This window comes from Stylophora pistillata, chromosome 13 (genome assembly GCF_964205215.1).
Source record: "Stylophora pistillata chromosome 13, jaStyPist1.2, whole genome shotgun sequence".
Classification (NCBI taxonomy): Eukaryota; Metazoa; Cnidaria; class Anthozoa; order Scleractinia; family Pocilloporidae; genus Stylophora; species Stylophora pistillata.
The window spans coordinates 7,623,804-7,647,244 of record NC_142531.1 but is presented as its reverse complement, the minus strand read 5'-3'; the positions used below and the strand labels follow the sequence as shown (position 1 = coordinate 7,647,244).

Genomic DNA, 23,441 nt, shown 5'->3' with positions numbered 1-23,441 from the left:
GCTCCTTGGTGTAGCCGTATTTCCATGCTCGCTTGCAGAATTTATCGATCTTAGCTGAGAGGTGTTTACCACCAGAAGCACATGCATAAGCACATGCCCAAGCACATGCCCATACTTCAATTGCGTATGTAAATACGGACATAATTAAGCTATGAAATAAGATCGTAAGCTCTTCTAGAGTATACTCATAGTACTTACAAATTCTGAGGATTAAGATAGATGTCTTGAATAGACACGGCCCGGTAAATGATAACTGATTACTTGCTTTATCTGTCTTCAGTTTGACTAGCGATGAAAGAATTGTTTTTTCTGTCAAGAATGGAGTTCTTTCAAGATATCCAAAAAAAACAAAACAAAAAAAAACCTAGTGATCTTTTAATGTGATGCTCTACTCCCAATTCAGTTTGAATTTTCTTCCACGGCTCGTCGCAGTTACTCATCATTCACGGTCTGGAACTATTAATTTGAAAAACGATGTTGAGATTTGTTTCATTAATTAAGGCAACTGCGACTGAAAGAGTCTCGTTCGTAATTCGTCAATCGAAGGGTACCAAGGCTATTCTTGTTGAAAGTTCCGTCAATCAGGACAAGTCGAATTATCCTAATACAGCTACGTGATCACAGTAGATACTGGGCTTCAAATTCTCCATCACGAAACTCGCAAAATTTTGGCTAAACTTGGATCGGACGCCCTTCCTTGTCAGTATGCTGGAAAGGGATTACATTTACCCTCTTCAATTATTCTTCGTGGCGTGGAACGTGTTTTCAAAACTTTTGAAAACCTGACTGTTTTACTAACTAGTTATTAGAGTCTGTTGGTCTTAATCGAGAGATTACATGATATGACAAATCGGCATATCATGTGACCAGATTCAGTAAATAACAAGGATTAATGAAGTATTTTCATTTTCAAACAGAATGAACACTTGCATCTTTCAGGTGTTTGAAATCTTCCATGGATAAATTTCAATATTTTACTTCTTCTATGGCTGGATTTACTGCTTATAGATAAAATCTGTCTTCATCGTCTTATTCAGCGCGTATGAAATCCAATTACATGTTTCCGTTTTAAACATAATACTTTTGACCTGTACAACGTTCTCCTCTTCGGCGGGCCTGAATGTCATGCAGCCAGTGGCGTGACGCTCCCAAATACACTAATTTCTAACAGCACTGACAAAAAGTAAAATTCCCACTTTTTCAGTGTCTTAAAGATATTTCTTCTGGCCAATCAAGAATATCTTTAAAAGTCTATTTTGGAAACTTTTTTAGATTCCTAACTTGCGTGACTTGTTATTTCTAATTATTTGAAAAATTACTCAGCTCCTCCAAACAGAATCGCGAGCATTTCCAACTGCATGATCAATTGGCAGCCATAGAGACTAGTCTTACTCGATAAAAGCTCAGTTTATTTCGAAATCCGTGCAAGTGACGGAGGTATTTAACACTTTCATTTTCTAAGAAGACCGTGTGACTTTGGGACTTCCCTGATGTCAATTAACATAAAAGACTTCCTCAACTTTCCGTATAAATAAGATTGTCGAATCCAAAGGTTTCCATACCATTTACAACTAGCAACGATCAAGATCAGGAGGAACTAGAGACTACAGATCAAGCTTGGAGAAAAACCCATTAAATAGCAAATATGGTTGAGGTACGCGGTAAACTTACTATAAATTTAACTTTGCAACTACTCTATCGTGGAGTTCATGCAGTTAAACTTTTCAATTAGAGAATTAAACCAGAGTTTATAGTACTTACAAATTCTGAGGATTAAGATAGATTTCTTGAATAGACACGGCCCGGTAAATGATGACTGATTACTTGCTTTATCTGCCTTCAGTTTGACTAGCGATGAAAGAATTGTTTTTTTTCCGTCAAGAATGGAGTTCCTTTAAGATATCCAAAAAAAAACAAAACAAAAAAACACCTAGTGATCTTTTAATGTGATGCTCTACTCCCAATTCAGTTTGAATTTTCTTCCACGGCTCGTCGCAGTTACTCATCATTAGTCTGGAACTATTGAATTTGAAAAACGATGTTTACCAGAATTAAACACAGAGTTTAATTCCAGTTGTGTGTTGTTAATAATAATAATAATAATAATAATAATAATAATAATAATAATAATAATAATAATAATAATAATTTAATATTTATATTGCGCAAATCAACATGTGGATATGATCAAATGCGCATCACAACACTGTTCGGGGGACTTTGGCCAGACTGCATCAGCAGTTTACAAACAATCGAAGGAAACTTATTTGAAGATGCCCCCTCCTCCCAATTCCCAGTAAACAGGCCAGACCACATCACAGTAATCTCGTGAGTGGGTTCTTTAACGTTCCCTGCCTAACCAAATTAACTAATTAATAGATGCAGGAGACGGGACCTACGGTTTATTCGTCCTTATCCGAGAAGACTAGAATGTCTATCCATTTCTTATTAAAGAAAGGTAGCGCATTCTCCTCAGTTATTTTAAGACCTTGAGTGCTGGTCCGGCCGGGCTCGAACCATCGACCTCGACCTCCCGCACAACAGTCCAGCGATCTAACCAGTTGAGCTAACCGGGAGGCGGTTGTTTTGTTGATTTAAATGTTAAAACATCTTTCTTGTTCTTAATTTTATCGGACAGTTGATTGAAATTAGCGCGTGTGTTCGCATGGACATCCCGAAGTACAGACTTGACAGAAGAGGAAACCTCCTCATAGCAGATTTGTCGGAAAACGAACCTGGACCTCAAATCCCTGCAAGCTTTACCGGAAGCCATCAGGGCAATAAAACAGGTAAATATAAGCGTATGGTGGGTCGTGATCCTCACAAAAGATTAGTACTGATGAAGCTTTAGTGCATGTAAAAAAGTAGAATAGTCTCAAATGTTCCAGCATAATTCAAAAGAGGCGGAGAGATTTCCGCAGAAATGTAACTGACTTGGTGCCCATTTGTGCAAATGAGTTTTCAGATTGGCTCTATCGTGAGTATAATCTGCGTGTAAAGACATTTGCGGATTTTTTGTTCATTTTCAATTCTGACGGCGAATTAATTGCAAACATTCTATTAATTATCCTCAAGTATCCTTGAATATTCATATTAGAAAGCCTCATAAATCCAACCACACTGACAATTGTTGTGATAAAATTATCTAAGACAGCAACTTGCAAATCTTGTTTACTTTAGCAACTATTGATTAGGTAAAATTCGAGAAATGGTTTTCGCCACGTGTTCTTTGTTAGGCCCTGTTTACAAGCAGGTAGGGTAACCCTAGTGCTAGGGTTACCCTGGCAGGAGGGTTACCCTAACGCACCCACATTTCTTCTTTTTTTCATCGACGTGTTTACAAGGCAGCTAGGGTTACCCTGGCACCAGGGTAACCCTAGCTGAGCGCTTGGGTTACCCTAGCGCTAGGGTAACCCTAGCTGCCTTGTAAACGCTCTGCTGGGGATAACTCGCCTACCCGGGACAACTTTTTACTTGTTTCCAGACCCTTTGAACATTGATAACAATGCGTGCGGTTACCAAGCATAGGTAAGTTGTCCCGGGTGGTAGGGTAACCCTATCTGTGAAATTTTGCTTGTAAACCCGGGCTATCTTTGACCCGCCTGCCAGGGTAACCCTAGCACAAGGGTTACCCTCCTTGCTTGTAAACAGGGCCTTAGATGATGAACAGAGAAAACAAAACTTTAAGCTCATAGCTTCCCTATGTTTTAAACCCAGCTGAAGACATTACTCAGCATGGAACTAGATTGATCACATGATTATAGTTTTCAATATGGTTCAGAGGTTAATTGGATAAAAGTTTTAAAAACTTCAGTTTACCGCAATGTATTAAGTTTCTTTTAAATATAATCTTTGACTTTCCTCTAATAATAAATTTGATTGTGTTTTGTTTTTTTCATGTTTCTAGAATTTTAAAAAATCGAGTTTCCAGATGGGATTTGAACCCACGACCCTCCGTGATCTAGTCGGATGCTCTAACCACTGAGCTACAGGAGACTCTATGGTGAGCAAGGGTCAATTAGTGGGTATTGACTGGAACCGCATCACGCGGCTACACAGCCAAACATCAGCTAGCGCATAGAAGCTCACTAACAGCATCACGCTGTCACATTAAAGCATCACATGCATTAAAGCATCACATGCAGCCAACCAGCCTCCAAAGTGAGCATGTAGAAATGAAATAAACAATTTAAAAAATCGAGTTTCCAGATGGGATTTGAACCCACGACCCTCCGTGATCTAGTCGGATGCTCTAACCACTGAGCTACAGGAGACTCTATGGAGACTCTGTAGCTCAGTGGTTAGAGCATCCGACTAGATCACGGATGGTCGTGGGTTCAAATCCCATCTGGAAACTCGATTTTTTAAATTGTTTATTTCATTTCTAGAATTTTACATAGAAAAATCTTATCATCATGGAGCAAATACCATTAGGTGTGATTTGGATGGCAGCCATTACTACCTGTGTGAAGAAGGAAACAGGGTGTTTTTACAGGTAAGTTGTGCATGGTTGTAAGATTATTATCTCTGTTGTCTTCAAACTACAACTTCCCAGAAAGAAATTACTCAAAACATTACAAACAAAATAGGCAAAAACTAACCATTATAATTCCTTCCCAAGTTTACATATCAAGTTCGATATGGAAAATGATAGTTTGTGGAATTACCCTGCATAATCCACCCTGACCAATAATTTCATTCTTGTGTTACTAGCAGTAAAGTTACCACTGTCTAGTTAAGGTTGTTAATTTAAATATATATTTTCATTTGCAGTTGTTTGCCCACGAGCCCAGTGAAATGAAATACATGTTTGAAGTTAAACATGTCAACAGTCAGAGTGGTTACATGTCTATTAAGTCTAAAAAGACTGGGAACTTCCTTGCTAGTGATGAAGATGGCAAGGCATTTATGGAGAAAATCAACCCTTCCTCAATGAAAGATGACCAGCCAACTGACAGACAAACATGGTTCCTGCTACACTTTGTGGAAACAGTAAAAATAGAAAGAGAAAGTACATTATACAGTTGTAACTTTGATAGCACAAGTATAGACTGTTCAGTCACATGTCAGGCTCAAGTGGAAGCCTGTTAGGTTTAAATATGTTTTAATATGAAAATACATGTACAGGAATAGCATAGGAAAATTTTTAAATGTTTTTTTTTTTTACCCTGGGACCGTTTTGTTCCATTTTTTTATAGAGAGTTTGGATTTATTTCTTGTTCAGTGCATACTTACCTTTTTTTTCAGATTACAGTAACATTTTTTCTTGGTTTGTGATACATTGAAATACTGGTAAAAAGAAGGCAAGCTATTCATGATTTTTAACTGGGGAAAGAGACTGGAAAAGCTTCTATATTTTTTGGAAAAATAAAAAAATTTTATGCAGCTTTACAGTTAAGAAAACTTCTCTAGTATGTTGTCAAGTATTACTAAGTATTTGACATTAGTTTCCTGTTGTAATAACATGACTTTATGTTAGGAAATAGTACTTAAAGTAGGTAATATAAGTTGTAACTGGTAGTGTAACCTGAATATGTCTTTTACTGTATTTCTCTTATACTGCATTTCTATTAAAGCATTATTGGTAAGAACTTCTGTTGTTGTAGGACTATTATAATATACCTTGAGGAGAGAAAAAACAAATCAAACTAAAACATTAATTCAATGACACCTTTGTTTAATCTACCACGTAAATGCAAACCCAAAAGTGCAATAAGCATGTGTGGGTATTGTAAAACCAAGACTAAACCAATCACCATCTAACAGCTATTTAGAACGTTGACAAATATTGAATGGAGCTGTTGAGAACTCAAACTAACTACTTGTAACTAACTACAAGTGAGGGAAACTCATGAAGTGACCACGTGTGCTGAAAGACCAGCCTCTCTAGGAGGCCATTGAACACTTTTCTGTTATATGTTGGGCTACCTGTGCCCTTTTTACCATATAAGGAAAACCTCGTGGTTAGCTCGAGCGAACAATAGAGAGCTTTAGATTCGAATGCGAGAACGAGTACGAGTACGAGTTTTAACCGCGCGAGATCTGGCACTAGTATCTTGTACTCGTAGTCGCGCTGACGAAAATTGTAACTTTAGATTGTAAACAAATGTATCGATCCGAGTGCGAGGGTTTTTCTGTAACAATCTCACCATGTTTAGCCAAAAAAGCTATCCTAGAAGCATCCGTTTACCTCCTTAGAGATGAAGAGATTGACGAAGAAGATTTCCTGGCGATTTATGAAATCACAACGATGAGAAGGCAACATCCTTACAAGCAGTATGAAAGGATTGACGATGTTTTTGACGCCATTTCTCCTGAAGAGTTTGCAGCCGAGCTCAGGTTTGGCATCACAGGATTGCCTCTCCTTCTTCGGGCATTAGCAATTCCAGAAATGTTTACTTGTGCCAATTGCACGGTATGTTCAGGAACGAAAGGACTGTTGATTTTATTGAAACTTTTTTCTTACCCATGTCGTCTCTCGGATATGGTTCCTCGCTTTGGTAGTTCAGTGCCCAAGCTGAGCTTAATCTTAAACGAGGTGATCAGCTTTATTTACACAAACCATGGATACTTGCTCAGAGATCTCGATCAACCCTGGCTGAGTAGCCAATATCTGGAAGACTTTGCTCTTGCTGTCCATGAAAATAGAACAGCTCTTGAGAATTGCTAGGGGTTTGTAGACTTGACAGTTCGCCCAGGAGAGAACCAGCGTGTACCCAATCAGATTTATCATCACGGGTTTATTACGAATCAACTTAACGGCCTGCTCCCAGTTGGCTTGTTAGCTCAATTGGTAGAGCGCTGCACTAGTATCGCAGAGGTCAGTGGTTCGAATCCCGTACAGGCCTGATTTTTTTCAGGTCTGATTTTCGCTATTGCATAAATAACGCTATCCACTGCGAAGGATCGTGCATCATACGTATCTAATACCGCAGTTCAAAATATATGAACTTCATATATTCATTGAAGCATTACAAATTGTCCAATCGATGGAAATTGTCGAACGACAATCGGCGGAATTACGGGACACCGGACTCTCCGGATTATCAGCAGCGGTTCATATTCATCAAATTGCTAACAAATCTACTCGTACTGATATGAAAACACCCAAAGATCAAGCAAGGATCTGTTATCGTTGTGGATCACCAGATCATCTGGCCAATGTCTGCAAATTCAAAAAGTATAAATGCAACTCGTGTGGAAAAGTTGGACATTTGTCTAAAGTTTGCAAAAGTAAAAGCACTAAAGGTGAACAGGAATCCCATGCAACTCACCATGTTGAAGCTTCTGAAGGTGAGGATGATCCATTGGGTGTGCTTGCAGTTCATGACAGCATCACAGATGCTGTAACTGTTCAAATAATAATTGAAGGAAAAGAAGTGAACATGGAGGTGGATACTGGGGCTGTCGTCACAGTTATTCCCAAATCAGTTTATTTGCAACATTACAAACACTTTAGTCTGTCTCCCTGTACTGCCCACCTCAAAAAATATTCTGGAGCTGTAACTGTTCAAATAATAATTGAAGGAAAAGAAGTGAACATGGAGGTGGATACTGGGGCTGTCGTCACAGTTATTCCCAAATCAGTTTATTTGCAACATTACAAACATATTCTGATGCTGTAACTGTTCAAATAATAATTGAAGGAAAAAAAGTGAACATGGAGGTGGATACTGGGGCTGTCGTCACAGTTATTCCCAAATCAGTTTATTTGCAACATTACAAACACTTTAGTCTGTCTCCCTGTACTGCCCACCTCAAAACATATTCTGGAGCAGTTTTACCTACCCTGGGAGAAATGCACGTCAATGTAGAGTTCAAGGGTCAGAAAGCAGCCCTTCCACTTGTTGTAGCTGAGATTGTTGTCCAACCCCCGGTGTTAGGCCGAAACTGGCTCAGTGTGATTCGCCTCAATTGGGTGGAACTATTCAAGGTATCCACTGCGATAGAGGAGCTAACTACCAGGTATAACTCGGTGTTTTCAAACGACCAAGGCAGCATCCAAGAATTCGAAGCAAGAGTTAAGGTTAATCAGATGCAACCCCAAAGTTTTTTAAGCCACGGCCCGTCCCATATGCTTTAAAGGGGACTGTTGAGGCTGAACTAGAACGGTTGGAGAAAGAAGGCATAATTTCAAAGACAGACCAGTGTGAGTGGGCGGCACCAATTGTGGTGGGACCCAAACCAGATGGGTCCATCCGTATTTGCGGGGACTATAAGGTCACCATCAATGAAGACATGGATGTTGATCAGTATCCATTACCGACTCCTCAAGATCTTTTAAGTGCTCTAGCAGGCGGGGAACAGTTCACTAAATTAGATTTGAAACATGCCTATCAACAGTTTAACCTGCATCCAGAATCGAAGAAATTTCTTATCATCAACACCCACAAAGGATTATTCCACTACCATCGCCTACCGTTCGGAGTTGCAAGTGCACCCGCTATCTTCCAGTCTACCATGGATCAAATACTTCAAGGGATTCCCGAAGTTGTTTGTTACATTGAGGATATCCTGATAACAGCGCCTACTCAAGAGGAACACTTGAAGGTTCTTGAAGCAGTGTTACAACGCTTGTCCAAGTACGGTGTTCAACTAAAGGCTGAAAAATGCTCCTTTATGCAAATCAAGTGGAGTTCTTGGGTTACCTAATTGATAAAGAAGGAGTACATCCTAATCCTGAGAAAGTCAAAGGTATCATGGGAGCTCCTATTCCTACTTGCATCTCTGAGCTGAGGTCCTTCCTTGCCATGCTTCAATATTATGGGAAATTCCTTCCCAATCTATCTACCTTGCTTCAGCCACTAAACAACCTTCTACGAGAAGGGGTGAGTTGGTTATGGGGTCCTGATTGTCAAAAGGCATTTGATGATGCCAAGCAACAACTACTCTCAGCCAAGGTCTTGACCCATTATGATGTTAAATTACCATTGGTCTTGGCGTGTGATGCTTCATCATATAGCATTGGAGCGGTTATTTCTCATACCATGGAAAACGGAGAAGAACGACCCATAGCTTTTGCATCTAGGACCTTGTCCTCCAGCGAAAACAATTAAGGTCAAATTGATAAAGAAGCTTTAGCCATAATCTACGGGGTCAAGAAATTCCACCAATATCTGTAAGGAAGAAAATTTTTACTTGAGACTGATCATAAACCACTTCTTGCCATTATGGGACCCAAATCCGCGGTCCCAACGTGAGCAGCTGCTAGACTCCAAAGATGGGCCCTGATCTTGTCATCTTATTAGTATGAGATCAAGCACCGAGGCACTGATGCTCATGCTAATTCTGATGCACTTTCCGGGCTGCCGGTTGATCATGTGGCAACGTGTCAGGGAAGTGAACTTTATCATTTTAACTATGCTATTAATGATCTTCCTATTACCTGTAGGGACATTGCACGTGCCACTCAGGGGGATAAAGTCCTCTCCACTGTTCTGCAGTTTGTACGAAATGGCTGGTCTGATCAATCCTGCCTACCCGAAGAACTGTTGCCATTCTTCTATCGTCGGAATGAGTTGTCAGCAGAGCAAGATTGTTTACTATGGAGAATGAGGGTTGTCATCCCAGATGAGTACAAATCAGCCATGCTAAGCAGTCTACATGAAGATCACCCCGGCATTTGCCGCATGAAAGCCCTAGCTCGGAGTTACTTGTGGTGGCCCAAATTGGACACTGCCATTGAAGACACTGTACGTAATTGCAGCGCGAAGTAAAGAAGGGAGCTGTTCCTGCCCCACTTATTCCATGGAAATGACCTACTAGAGTCCGGCAGAGGTTACATATTGACTTTGCAGAATATGAAGGAATCAACTACTTGCTTATTGTGGATGCCCATTCAAAATGGCCTGAAGTATATGTGATCTAGTCAACTACTGCAGCAAAAACTATTGAGCTGCTAAGTGGTCTGTTTGCGTCATATGGTCTCCCTGAAGAGATTGTGTCCGATAATGGCCCCCAGTTTACCTCTGATGAATTTAAAGTCTTCATACAGTCAAATGGTATTATTCATACCCGGATACCACCATATCATCCAGCCTCCAACGGTGGAGCTGAGAGGTATGTGCAAACCCTAAAACAGGCCCTCAAGACCAGCAAGCTCCAGAAGGAGGCATCTTTGCAAACACGCCTGGCTAGCTTCCTCTTCTCTTACCGAAACACCCCTCACACGGTAACAGATCAGACGCCTGCTGCCTTGTTCTTGAAACGCCAACCTCGCACCAAATTCTCCTTGCTACAACCTAACCTGGCCCAACATGTTAAAGAAAAACAAAGGATGGAGAAAGAATAGCATGACCAGGGTCGCCAGAAGACCAGAGAATTCCTACCTGGGGATCAGGTGTTAGTCAGAAATTTCCGTGGGAAGAATAACTGGAATAGAGAAACTGTTCTCCTTCGCCTAGGTCCACTTGCCTATCAGATAAAGGTTGGGGATCGAATGTGTCACGCACATGTCGATCACCTATTGTCCACTGGGGATTCCCATAGCGACAGCAACACTAGGGGTAGCCCCACAGTAGAGGTATCTTTTCCTGTGTCGACAACAGTACTCCCTACCATGATTCCAACTGGGGATACCAGTACTCCCGGTGAATGTCCTCCTACTGAACCAAGAGAGTTACCTGCATCCCAACCCACCGTGTCTACTACACCAGGAAGAGCTGACAGACCAAAAAGGACAATAAGGCCTCCAGAACGATTGAACTTATAAGGAACTTCAGAACTTTTAGTGACTTGTTGAATTGTTGACATTTTCTTTGCTAAGGGGGGAGGTGATGTTATATGTTGGGCTACCTGTACCCTTTTTACCATGTAAGGAAAACCTCGTGGTGAGCTCGAGCGAGCATTAACTAAGAGCGACCAACCATCACTGTTACTGTGTTTAATGGTAATCTATTTAATGTTATACTTTCGAATATATTACATGTTCCATAGGGATGAAGCTTCAGAAAGTATTGTTACCTTGAGTTGGAAATGAAATCTAAACTTTCCTGATGTAAAAAACTAAAAATAAAAGAAAGCTTAGATAGTGGGTACACGAACTACAAGGTTTTTGTTTCCGACTGATTGAAAAAGAAGCAGAAGACGGTGAGATTTCTGTATAACCCCATACTTTATTATGCATTCAATTCTCGGATAAAGGAAAGCAGAGGCAAAGCAACAAATTTCCTTTGGGACTACGGATGTTTTTTTATTGGTATGGGTTTATACGGAAATCTTTCCGCGCCCTGGCTTGCCCGGCACCAACGGCTGAAAGCAGTTTAGTTTTAGCCGAGCGGTATGTTTTTTGTAGTAAAACTATACACGGATCACTTGCTCGTTAAGTATACGACAGCATAAAAGAGTCACCTAGACTGTCTGGCGCACAGTGGAATAACTAACAACAAAAATGTTGGTACATGTATGTACATGTATGTAATTTTTGTGCACTGAAATACCAGGGGGAAATCTTCAAACTAGAGTTTCCAATTAATTTTTGCAGAGCGAATTACATAATCATTTTACGTGTTTTTATTTTATATCTCAGTTGGTCCTTTCGATCGGGGCGAAGTGTACGTAGAGGATATTAGTATTTATAATTTGAACCGAAAAAAAAACTAATCGCCATTCTGGAAAAGACATTCGACCTTCAAAACCCAAGTGATCATTAGTTTCAGTTCTTCGAGTAAAAGGATATACAGAGAAAAGAGAGCAAAAGGGAATACACTATTCCCATTCACTGCTGTTCATTTCGCTTCTACGTCAGCTATGAGAATCTGACGCAAAATGAGGATATCATATCGGAGAATAAATTTAGTGAAATATTTTCATTTTCAAACAGAATTCACACTTACACCTTTCAGGTGTTAGAAATCTTCCATAAATAGATTCCAATTACCGCTAAACGATAAAAATCTACCTCCATTATTTTGTTCAGCGCGCATAAAATCGAATAATGTTGCCGTTTTAGACCTGTACAATATTCCCATTTTTAGTGCGACCTCAGGTGGATGTCATGCAGCCAGTTGCGTGACGATCCCAAAATACATTATCTCTTAAACAAGAATCAATTAACGGCTAATTTCTAACATCACTGAAAAAAGGAAACTCCACTTTTTCAATTTCTTAAAGATAGGTTTCCTGACCAATTTAGGGTATATTTTAGAGTCCACTTTAGAAACTTTTTTAGATTCCTGATTTTCTTCATGATTATTTTAAAAAAACTCTTCTACTCCAAATAGAATCGCGAGCATTTCCAACTGCATGTTCAATTGTAAGCCATAGAAACTAGCCTTACTCGATAAAAGCTCAGCTTATCTCAAAATCCAAGCGAATGACTGAGGTATTTGACACTTTCATTTTCTGAAAGAACCGCGTGACTTTGGGGACCTCCCTGGTGTCAATTAACATATCTGTCTTCCGCAACTTTCCGTATAAATAGATCGTCGAATTCAAAGGTTTCCATACCATTTGCAACTAGCAACGATCAAGATCAGGAGAAACTACGGACTACAGATCAAGCTTGGAGAAAAACCCGTTAAAAAGCAAATATGGTCGAGGTACTGTAAACTTATATTACTGTAAATTTTACTTTGCAACATTCATAGACACTTTCTTTCATTATCTATGAACTTTTTTTATGAGAGCATTAAGGCTGAGATTAACCAAAATTTTAGGAACATACTAAGAAAAAACCCAGGCTGAGAGTCATGTAAGACCGTCGTTATTTTTCTTTTTTTGTGTGTGTGAGAATGTAAAACTGTGGTCTAACGGGACAATTAGCTAAAATACTTGGCGGCCTTTCAAAACATTAATGCAGTCTTCTTATTGCACGATACACTGAAGAACAACTCACTTTGAAATGCTATAGCTACAACTATTTAACAATTCAGATACAATGAAATATATGAAGTTCATATATTTTGTACTGCGGTATTAGATACATATGATGCACGATCCTCGCAGTAGATAGCGCTATTTAAGCAATAGCGAAAATCAGACCTGAAAAAAATCAGGCCTGTACGGGATTCGAACCACTGACCTCTGCGATACTAGTGCAGCGCTCTACCAATTGAGCTAACAAGCCAACTGGGAGCAGGCCGTTGAGTTGATTCGTAATAAACGTACCCGTGAAAGTGATAAATGAGATACAATGAAATATATGAAGTTCATATATTTTGTACTGCGGTATTAGATACATATGATGCACGATCCTCGCAGTAGATAGCGCTATTTAAGCAATAGCGAAAATCAGACCTGAAAAAAATCAGGCCTGTACGGGATTCGAACCACTGACCTCTGCGATACTAGTGCAGCGCTCTACCAATTGAGCTAACAAGCCAACTGGGAGCAGGCCGTTGAGTTGATTCGTAATAAACCCGTGAAAGTGATAAATGAGATACAATGAAATATATGAAGTTCATATATTTTGTACTGCGGTATTAGATACATATGATGCACGATCCTCGCAGTAGATAGCGCTATATGAACTTCATATATTTCATTGTATCTCATTTATCACTTTCACGGGTTTATTACGAATCAACTCAACGGCCTGCTCCCAGTTGGCTTGTTAGCTCAATTGGTAGAGCGCTGCACTAGTATCGCAGAGGTCAGTGGTTCGAATCCCGTACAGGCCTGATTTTTTTCAGGTCTGATTTTCGCTATTGCTTAAATAGCGCTATCTACTGCGAGGATCGTGCATCATATGTATTTAACAATTATTCGCCGAAGGCGAGATGAATATCGTCGAATAATCCCCGAGACTAAGTCGAGGGGATTATTCGACAATATTCACCGAACCTGAGGCGAATAATTGTTTTAGTATAATTTCAGAGCTGAACGAAAGAGAAATTTCTAAAATCATAACATATTGGTAACATTTATGAACATTTTACTTTAACATTTTATATAAACCACGTGGAGCGGATTATGTAGCGTCATATAAGGAACCGCTCGACTAATTAGATTGCTGAAAATTCTTAGCTCAGCTCTGAAATTATACTAAAAGAACATGTCGAGAACGTTTTTAGGCTCAAATCGCAAAAATAAAAATAAAAACGTTCAGCCTCAACCACAAAATTCGACGTTATTTTTTTTTTTAAAAAAAAGAATACTCAAATTTTTCAATTACAGAATTAAGCCTGCGCAGTTCATTTCCTGTTGCGTGGATTCTGGATTTAAATCCTATTACATGACTCTTTTTTTTTTCCAATTTTATCTGATAGTTAATGAAAATTAGCACGTGCTATCGAATGGACATCCCCGAGCGCAGACTTGACAAAAGTGGAAACCTACTCTTCGCAGATTTTCCGGGAAGCGAGCCTGGTCCTCAAATCCTTGTTAAGTTTACCGGGAGCCATCGGAGCAATACAGCAGGTAAATATAAGTATTTGATAGGGCGTGACCCTAACAAAAAGCTATTATGAAGCTTTTGTGTACGTAATATGAAGTATAGTCTAAAATAATCGAGCATAAGAAGGAGAGATTTCCGCAGAAATGTCACTGACTCAGTGTCCATGTGCAAGTAGATTTAAATGAGTATCTAGATTAGCTCTATCGTGACACATGCTAAGCATAGACACTTGCGGATTTTTTCATTTATTCTTAACGTTCTATAAATGACGCTCAAGTATCCATGAATGTTCACAAGGCCTCATTAATAGCTATTAATCTAACCATACTATCGATGTTCCTGGTAAACTTATCCTATACAGTAATGCAAAACCTGTTTAGTTTAGCAATTATAGCGTACGTAAATTCGAGAAATGTTTTTCTGTTTTTGTTAAATGGAGAAAAGGACAATTATCTTTAAGCGCTTAGCTTTCCTGGGTTTTAAAGCCAGCTACAGAATATCATTCAGCAGTAAACTGGAATGATCAGATCAGTTTAGCGGACTGCATTAAGCAATTTTCACATCCAATAGTTGACTTTCCTTAAATAATAAATTTGATTTTTTAAATTCATGTTTCTAGAATTTTACATAGAAAAATCTTATCATCATGGAGGACATACCATTAGGTATGACTTGGATGGCAGCCATTACTACCTGTGTGCAGAAGGGAACAGGGTCTTTTTACAGGTGAGTTGTGACGTACCGTGGTTATGACTTTATTATCTCTGTTGTCTTCCAAGTGCAAATTCCCAGAAACAAGTCACTCAAGTAGAAGGTTAACAAAAATAGTGGACGAAAAGTAACTACTATAATTCCTTCCCAAGTGCACATTACTCAGTAGTACTTCTGTATGGGAAATAATAATTTGTGGAATAACCCTGAATCGTTCTGCAGTAAAGCATCCACCATACCCTGACCAATCATTTCATTCTCGTCTTACAAGCAGTAAAGTTACAACTGTTTAGTTTAAGTTGTTAATTCAACTCTATATTTTTATTTGCAGTTGGTTGCCCATCAGCCCGATGAGACGAAATACATGTTTGAAGTTCAACATGTCAACAATCAAAGTGATTATATGTCTATTAAGTCCAAAAAGACTGGAAAGTTCCTTGCCAGTGATGAAGATGGCAAGGCATTTATGAAGGAAGTCAACCCTTCCTCAATGAAAGATGACCAGCCAACTGACAGACAAACATGGTTCCTTCTACACTTTGTAGAAACAGTGAAAATTGAAAGAGAACGTACAGTATACAGTTGTAACTTTGATAGCACAAGTATTGACTGTTCAGTCACACGTCGGACTCAAGTGGAGGCCTGTTAGGTGTAAATAAGTTCAATGTAAAAATACATGTACAGGAATAGAGTAGGAGAATTTTAAAATATTGTTGTTGTTTTTCTATCCTAGGACTGTTTTGTTCCATTCTTTTTTAGAAGAGTTTAGATTTATTTCTTGCACAGCGTAAACTTACTCCTTTTCAGATTAATATTTTTTATTGGTCTGTGATACATTGAAATGTGGATAAGATTTAAATCTATATATTGAAGATATTTCATGTAGCTTTACAGATAAGGAAACTCCCTTAGTGAATTACTAAGTATTTGTCATTAATGTGTTGCTTGAATAACATGACTTTAAGTAAGGAAATGTTACGTAAAATGTTCTAGGTAATATATATATCTTATTAGACGTTTTGTTGTGTAGTATCGCAGAGTATAAACTTTCTTCGCCTGCGCGATGCGAGAAAACCTGTTTAACCGGTACTTCAATAGACGAGTACAAATACCGCGTAATATTTGTGCTCGTCTATGGCGTTATTTGTACTCGTCTAGGTGTAGTTGGATAATAAAAGTTGTAACTGGTACGGCTGTAACCAGAATATGTCGTCTACTCTATAGGTACCGAGTATTTCTATTAAAAGAATTATCGGTAAAACATCTGTTGTTGTTGCTGTTGTTTTAAGACTTTTTCGTTTCCAACTGATTGAAAGAGAAACAGAGAATAGACAGGAGGAGAGAGAGAAACAGGTTGAAAGCTAATCAACTTTTTCTTATTTTGACTTGCTATGCTAATGTTCGGTGAGGAGTAGAAAATACAAATCAAACTAACACCTTCAAATCAATTCAATTATACTTGAGTAGGAAACCAGTACATACTAAACGAACAACACTTATAGAATGTTACTCAAATGTATTTTAATTCTGGTACTAAGATGGATTACCGTGTAGTCGAAGTCTCTATGGTATCGTTAGAAGCCAAGATAAAGTTTTTGAAGCGTGCGAAACGTCCGTGAGTACGGTACAAAACGAGTAAGACGGGAATAACGCAACATTTTGTCGTTAGAAATGAACAACGCTTCCCTTTGCTGTTAGAAACGAACAACGGTGAAGATTTCTCAACTTTATTGCCTATGTACAGACTGTAAGTATGATTTCCAGGTAATTGTTTCTTCAGGCGACATGAAAATTTCGGGCAACATGACTCAGGTTTCGGGCGAGATGACTCTTGGGCGACTTGAACGGTTACCATCACCATCTAACAGCAATTAAGGCCACGGGAAAGTATTCAAAGGAGTTGTTGAGAAGTGAGGGAAACTCATGAAGTGACCACATGTGCTGAATGACCAGCCTCTCTAAGAAGCCATCCCACACTGTTCCATAGTGATGAGGCTTCAGAAAGCCTCTTTACCTTAGGCTGATTTTCACCTTTTTGTGCTGGATATGAAATTTAAACGGGACATGACAAAACGCGGAGCCCTAATCCATGGAGTACCCTATGGAGTACCTAAATAGAGTACCCCTAAAAATCATGTATTGGTCAATTAAAATACTTTATAAGCATGGTAAATCGTAGAGATGTACATATCTTAAGATATTTTGAGCTTGCCAACTTTCCGATTTTCACAGTTCGATACAGTCCGGTATTTTTGGGGGCAGGGGCTCTGAGTCGCATTGGTTCCTCCAGTTTTGGTTTTACCGCTGTGTAATGAGTCCTTTGACGGGAAGATAAAAAACTCCATGAACAAAAACGATGAACAAAACCAACTGTTTTGAGTTCTGCACGAGGTAAAATATTCAAGGTTACAAATAGATGGGTGAAGAGAAGCGCAACTTAAACACGTGGATTATTCCTTTGAAGTCTTCACCTATAAATGTAAGCTTGTATCCTCATCACTTCGCACAATTAAGAAACCCATGAGGCCTTGATAGATTGAACGCCACATCTCTTACGGACGCCATACATAAACAGGTATTTCAAAAACGTAAAAACCCGGTACCGAATGAAGGATGTCTGCACTTTTGACTACTTTTTTAGCCTCCATAAGATCATAAATACAAATGGTAATTGGCCCATTAAATAAAACGTATATGGATTATATTAAAGCCTTCCGTTTGAAGTCGTCAGCTTTAAATGTTAAATTCAAGATGGCAGTCAATTCGTGGACTTTATCGGACTGTGACAATCGGAGAGCTAGCAAGCTCAAAATATATTACGATACGTACCTCTCAACGATTCACCATGTTGGTAAAGTATTTTATTTTACGAATACATGACTTTTAGGGTACTCCATTTAGGTACTCCATAGGGTAATCCATGGAGTAGGGCTCCGCGTTTTGTCATCTCCCAATTTAAACTTCGCTTACAACCAAGAGAAAACTAAAAATAAATGAGACCTTGACCTGATGGAGGGTACGCAAGCCATAAGGATCTTGTTTCCGACTGATCGAAAGAGAAACAGAAGATAGACAGGTAGAATTAAGGCATTTTAAATAATTGCACCCTTGACATTTGTTTCCAAGCCGACGAAAGACCACCATGAATCGTGCCTCTCTTCACAGATGTCGATTGTTAACAGTGCCTCTCTTACACATTATGATGCACTGTACCAGACAGTAGGATTTGCCATAAAAATGTGTCCACGCAACTTGTACTGAGCCTTTTTCCACATGCCCTACTTGCCTGAGTTCATCAAGGGCCAGGATAATTCTTCTACTCCCCTAAGGGATTGCATAAGTAGAGGGAACAAATATTGTAGTCTGCCACTGAAGACTCGCAGTATAATGTATCCTTCTGCTATGCGTATTATAAACATTGTTTTTATTACTGTTTTATCATTGTTTTTATCACTTACTCGCATTTTCCATCAGCAGCTTTCATTTCCTGCTTGCGTCTTCTCCTCCGCCACAAAAAAAAGATTAAAACTACAAGAGTCAAGGCCAAAAGCACCACAAAAGAAATGACAATTATCAACCACAATACCATCTTATCATCTGATGACGAAAAAGTAACGAGTGATTATTAACGACTGGATTTATTTCAAATGTTACAAAATAAATAAATAAATAAATAAAGCTAAGTCATTCCACATATAGCTTTCGAAACCCAATGAAATCAAAATGAGTGTCACTAAAATATTATGATGTAAGCAAAATTTCAAAATTTTTGAATTCATTAAGCAGTAGACGAAGCCCTTAAGGAAAGGAAGGGGGGAAGGGGAAAGGGGAAGAAAAGGAGAGAAGGGAAGAGGAAAAACGGGGGTGAGCTTGGGTGGTGACGTTCCAAATTCCTATCCTCCGTCTTTAATTTTCAGCATACAGTTGATCAGTACAAAGTTAATTTATTTCATTTGCCATTACATACAAAATATGATTACAAAGAAAAAAAAACCGATTGAAGGCAAGGAAACCAAATAAAAATCTATAAAGGCTTGTAAGCTTAGGTTCTCTCACATGTGGTACAAATTTAAGTAATGTAATTTTGGGGGAGGGTTTGAACGTCAAATGCCACTTTAGCCAATAACAATGGAAAAACTAAACGATCAATCAGAAGTCATGGTCAAATATCAATCAATAGTCTTTTGGCAATCAATAATCTTTTGGCAATCAATAATCTTTTGTCAATCAGATTATACTATTGATTTCATTATATAAGAAAATGGTGTCATACCTTTTGGAATCACCTCAAGCATTACTATATCACTATCAATACCACGTGCACTGTCCACCTTGCAAGAGTAATTTCCACTATCCTCATAATTCAATTTTAAAAAGGTGAGTTGTGTTTGTACTTTAGGTGTACCTCCTGCCTTAAGGGTGTAAAAGTCATTTACTATGTAGTGTTCACTGGAATTTGAGAGCATATTTCCTTTGAATGTCCAATATACAAAGGTGAAAACATCATCTTTGACCTGTTCACCGACACAAACAAGGGTTACTTTGGTCCCAACTTCAGCAGTGTATTTGGGTTTCTCTGCTTCTATTGTAGGAAGAGGATTATCTTTACCTGCAAAATCAAATGAGGTTTTCGTGGAAATATACTTTAGTAAAGCTTGTTTCTACCTACATTTTTTGCTTTGTTCATCACTTATTCTTCAAACATTTTTTCCAAATTATTTTGCAACTGGCATAGATGTAGAACACATCAAAATACATTTTATTGACTAAAAAGTACAGTGACCATTTAAAACCTTGCAATTCATAGTTAGCAGTACATGTCACCGCATCATAGTCAATATATATGCGCCATTGACCAAAAGAGGTCAAGATGCCTGGATATTGGGCCAGTTCTCCTTCGCATTTCTATGGACCAAGATGAGGCGGAGGTTCATAAAATGTGAAAAAAAGGAACAAGAGTAAATCCAAGCTTCTTGACCAAATAACCTTGGTCACTAAAGAATTTATTATATGGCAAAAAGATTTGCTTTACTAAGAAACAAGAATGACGAGTTTACTTCGAGAGCTGGGAAAGAAAGCCAACTGTGTTTGTAGCACAAGAAACTACTGAGAGTAGTTTATGTTTCCTTAGTTTTGACTGTCTTCAATTCTACCTCCTTTACATTTCCGACACTGACATTTTCCAAGAATTATGCACTTAGTACTAACTCAATTTTTTTCTTGCACCCTATCAAAGAGGGCAATTCCAAGTGGGCAAGATGGGCCTATCTTGTCTGCTCAATTAGCCAATCAGAACACAGGATTCATTTCATTTTTCCCATGAGCACTGCCTGAGATATAATAAATTCATTTATTACCTTTAACATTAAGTGTTATTGTGCTGCTGTCACTTCCAAGAGCATTAACAGCTATGCAAACATAGTCCCCTGCATCATCTAACTGAACTCCTATTATCCTCAAGTCCGATGTTTGATTTCCAGGCTGTGGTATTTCAGTGTCAATGGAATATTTATGGTCTTTGCCTGGTGCAGTTATTTGATGTAAATAATTTTTAAACCAAGTGATGTTTGGTGTGGGACATCCCATAGCAAAACAGCTCAGTGTGGGGAATTCGTCAACAAGGGTACTTATTGGACTGGTGAATTTAATAGGCCATCCCTGTGGCTTTTCTGTAAGTTATAATAACAAAACAAAAACAAAATACAAAAATACAATAAATTGCATTGGAAGTGCTACAGTCTTCTTGTCCCCCATGAACCGCCTTAAGGTATTACTTTGGAGGATGGAGTTATTACCTGCTTGCCCAACACCCAGTCCCACCCTGATGACTGCTTAATACATATTCCATAGGTTAGGAGTATTATAAAAACGATGAACAGCCCCACTTTATGCCACATTTGACTTCTAAATGTACAGAATTCCACTCAAAAATACTACTTTGATATATAGAGAGAAACAGGGATTATAAATTACTTGAAAGATCGTTCTTAGTTTTAAAGCAGATGGAGGACAATAAAAAGAGGCTGTTGGGACTTAGTAAAGGGTGATAGTGACTGGTAAATTGAGGTGATCACTTAATAGAGGTAAAAATTTCAGTGATTAAGGGGAAACAAATTGGAGACCTTGATAACTGATTACTTAATACAGGGCAACTGCTCAGTACAGTGCCATTTAATAAAGGTGCAACTGTATTGGGGGCTCACAAGCATTCTCCTTATCAGTACCTTAGGAAATGTATAGTGAACAGTATGGAGAATATCCATGCTAATCTTAAGTTGTCAATTAATTAACTCGTTGAGCATCAGTTAATTTTGTTACCTGCAAGGCACACTCGCACATGGTCACTCTCGCCATTAGAGTAAGTGCACTCATAAATTCCTTCCTCATCTTTTTGGAGAGCTCCTATCAAGACAATCAACATTAAAATCAATATTAATACTCAGAAGACGAGAGAAATGTTAGTTTTATTGATACATTTTTTTTTAATAGCCATCTATTTTATTTCAATTTTTTTATGAGTTAGCACACCATTATACCTATTTTATCTTACTTTTTTATCAGCTAATCATGAAAAATTTCACATCCTTAGTAAGTGACCCATTGACCCAAAGTTTCATTGGAGATGTAGCTAAACTTGGCTTTTAGTTTCATTTGAATATTCCATTCATATATGAATGGTCAACTCTTGAACTACTTAGATCTCATTGTCAATTCTCCACTCTAGCTGCAACACATTTCCTTGTAAACTAGTAACAAGAATTTGGTGTTAGATCAACATTAGACCCTCTACCTAATGAGTTTAAGTATTCTTGTCACCTGTCTGCTGGATAATGTATGGGTATTGGAGGGAAAAGGTACATGTTAATCACTTCTGAGAGCATATTGAAGGGTTAAGAGTTTGTCCCAGATTTTCAACTACTATTAGCTGGGTGTTTCCCCCCTATTAATCCTTTACACCCCAACATTAGTATACATTTTATACACACTGCTCTCTATACATTTCCTAAGGTGCTGAAAAGGAGAGCTTGTGTAATATGCAAGAGCTTGTTTCATTGTTGATCATTTCCTTTATTCTCATGACTGTAATGTTTGATTCAGGGTTGATAATGTAAGGAGAAATGAGATGCTAGTCACTCCTGGGGTCAAGGGTTGAGCCCTCCCTTCCTTACTCACTATGATACTCACATACTTACCAAGTTCAAAACTTGCCCAATATTGAGATTTCTTAGTGGTTGGAATTAAAACACCATCTCTTCTCCACTCAAGTGTTCCAGTGATGTTCTTTCCCAGACTGACAGTACAGTTGAAAAAGACGGATTGGTTGAACTTGATGATTTGGTTCTTTACAGGACTTATTATTTGGACTCGTGGTTCAACTATTGTTAACCCTGTAAAAATTGTAAAGGAAAAATTAGTATTGAAAGAAGAGTAAAACGTTGATAAGGCAGTCCTTCCCTTGATGAACAACTTGGACAACGTCACACTATGTTGAGGGAGTCAGTTGGACTGTGTAGAAATCATCCTTTGGCACTCAGTGGCACAGCATTTTTTTTTTTTTTTGCATGACTCCTGGGGCGGATCCAGGGGTGGTTCTTGGACCCCTCAGAAGGGGAACAATTCTCCAAACCCCCCTCCGAACCCCCCTTGACTAAATCCTGGATCTGCCCCAGGACTCCATCCCAGAATGATGAAGAAACTGCAAGAAGGTTGAGCATTGTTCAAGTGCTAAGCCTAATGCTTTTTAAAAGTTTGAGACTGCAACTCTTTAGTTCCATGGCTGTAGTGGGGTGTAGGAGGGGGACACTCCCTAATAATTGGCAAGGAAATGTGTGCCACTAGGTGGAGTCACATTTTCACACCTAGATCCACTAAAATAGGGCTGCATTTTTAATAGAGTTGCTAAAGTAGCCGGGGTTGCACATTTTCAGGATTTTGGGGGTATGAAAATTCTAAAAGTAGCAACAGGAGTCATTATATACCTAATAATAGATTCCTGGTAGACTTTTAAAAATGGGAAGATTAGCTGTTAAAAATTTGTACCTGAATTAAGTGCTGTTTTTTAATACATAAAATCTGCTAGTGATACATTTCATTCTTAAAATCCCAAAAACATTAAACAGTTGCACCACAGACCAGAACCACTTAGATCAGAACAAAGTTCACCAAAACATCTGCCCTGACTAATAAAGACTACAATTAGCCACAAATTACCTAAATTGACTATATGATGAGGTTGGGGTTCTGGGAGGCTAGCAGCACATACCAAGTTCTAGGAAAGTCTGGTGATTTTCAAGCGGTTCAGATTAATGGATCTCGATACAAATTATGGACTAGGAGTCCAGTTGCCTCTTCCGGTCTTGCTACGGGACTAATATTAACTCTATGTAGCAATTAA

At 38.6% G+C, this 23,441-nt stretch overlaps 3 protein-coding genes across 3 annotated transcripts in view; 2 read left to right on the top strand and 1 right to left on the bottom strand.

Annotated features, from left to right (window-relative positions):
* The window catches only part of LOC111339893 (uncharacterized), a 62,943-nt gene that overhangs the window by 38,946 nt on the left and 556 nt on the right, over positions 1–23,441 (bottom strand). The window contains exon 2 of the mRNA XM_022946621.2: positions 22,240–22,434. Within this exon, the coding sequence (XP_022802356.2) occupies positions 22,240–22,434 (195 nt within the window). The remainder of the gene's footprint in view (positions 1–22,239; positions 22,435–23,441) is intronic.
* Positions 1,569–5,591, top strand: LOC148717459 (uncharacterized). Its single transcript, XM_088742211.1, has 4 exons — positions 1,569–1,654; positions 2,639–2,789; positions 4,389–4,495; positions 4,774–5,591. Exons 1-4 carry the CDS (start codon positions 1,646–1,648, stop codon positions 5,089–5,091), a joined length of 585 nt encoding a protein of 194 aa, XP_088598337.1. The 5' UTR covers positions 1,569–1,645; the 3' UTR covers positions 5,092–5,591.
* Positions 12,384–16,310, top strand: LOC111339900 (uncharacterized). Its single transcript, XM_022946627.2, has 4 exons — positions 12,384–12,539; positions 14,208–14,358; positions 14,955–15,061; positions 15,378–16,310. Exons 1-4 carry the CDS (start codon positions 12,531–12,533, stop codon positions 15,693–15,695), a joined length of 585 nt encoding a protein of 194 aa, XP_022802362.2. The 5' UTR covers positions 12,384–12,530; the 3' UTR covers positions 15,696–16,310.

Coding starts and splice junctions, on each gene's coding strand:
- LOC148717459 (XM_088742211.1), top strand. Junction 2,790..4,388: donor CCATCAGGGCAATAAAACAG/GTAAATATAAGC, acceptor TTTCATTTCTAG/AATTTTACATAGAAAAATCT. Junction 4,496..4,773: donor GAAACAGGGTGTTTTTACAG/GTAAGTTGTGCA, acceptor TTTCATTTGCAG/TTGTTTGCCCACGAGCCCAG.
- LOC111339900 (XM_022946627.2), top strand. Junction 14,359..14,954: donor CCATCGGAGCAATACAGCAG/GTAAATATAAGT, acceptor TCATGTTTCTAG/AATTTTACATAGAAAAATCT. Junction 15,062..15,377: donor GGAACAGGGTCTTTTTACAG/GTGAGTTGTGAC, acceptor TTTTATTTGCAG/TTGGTTGCCCATCAGCCCGA.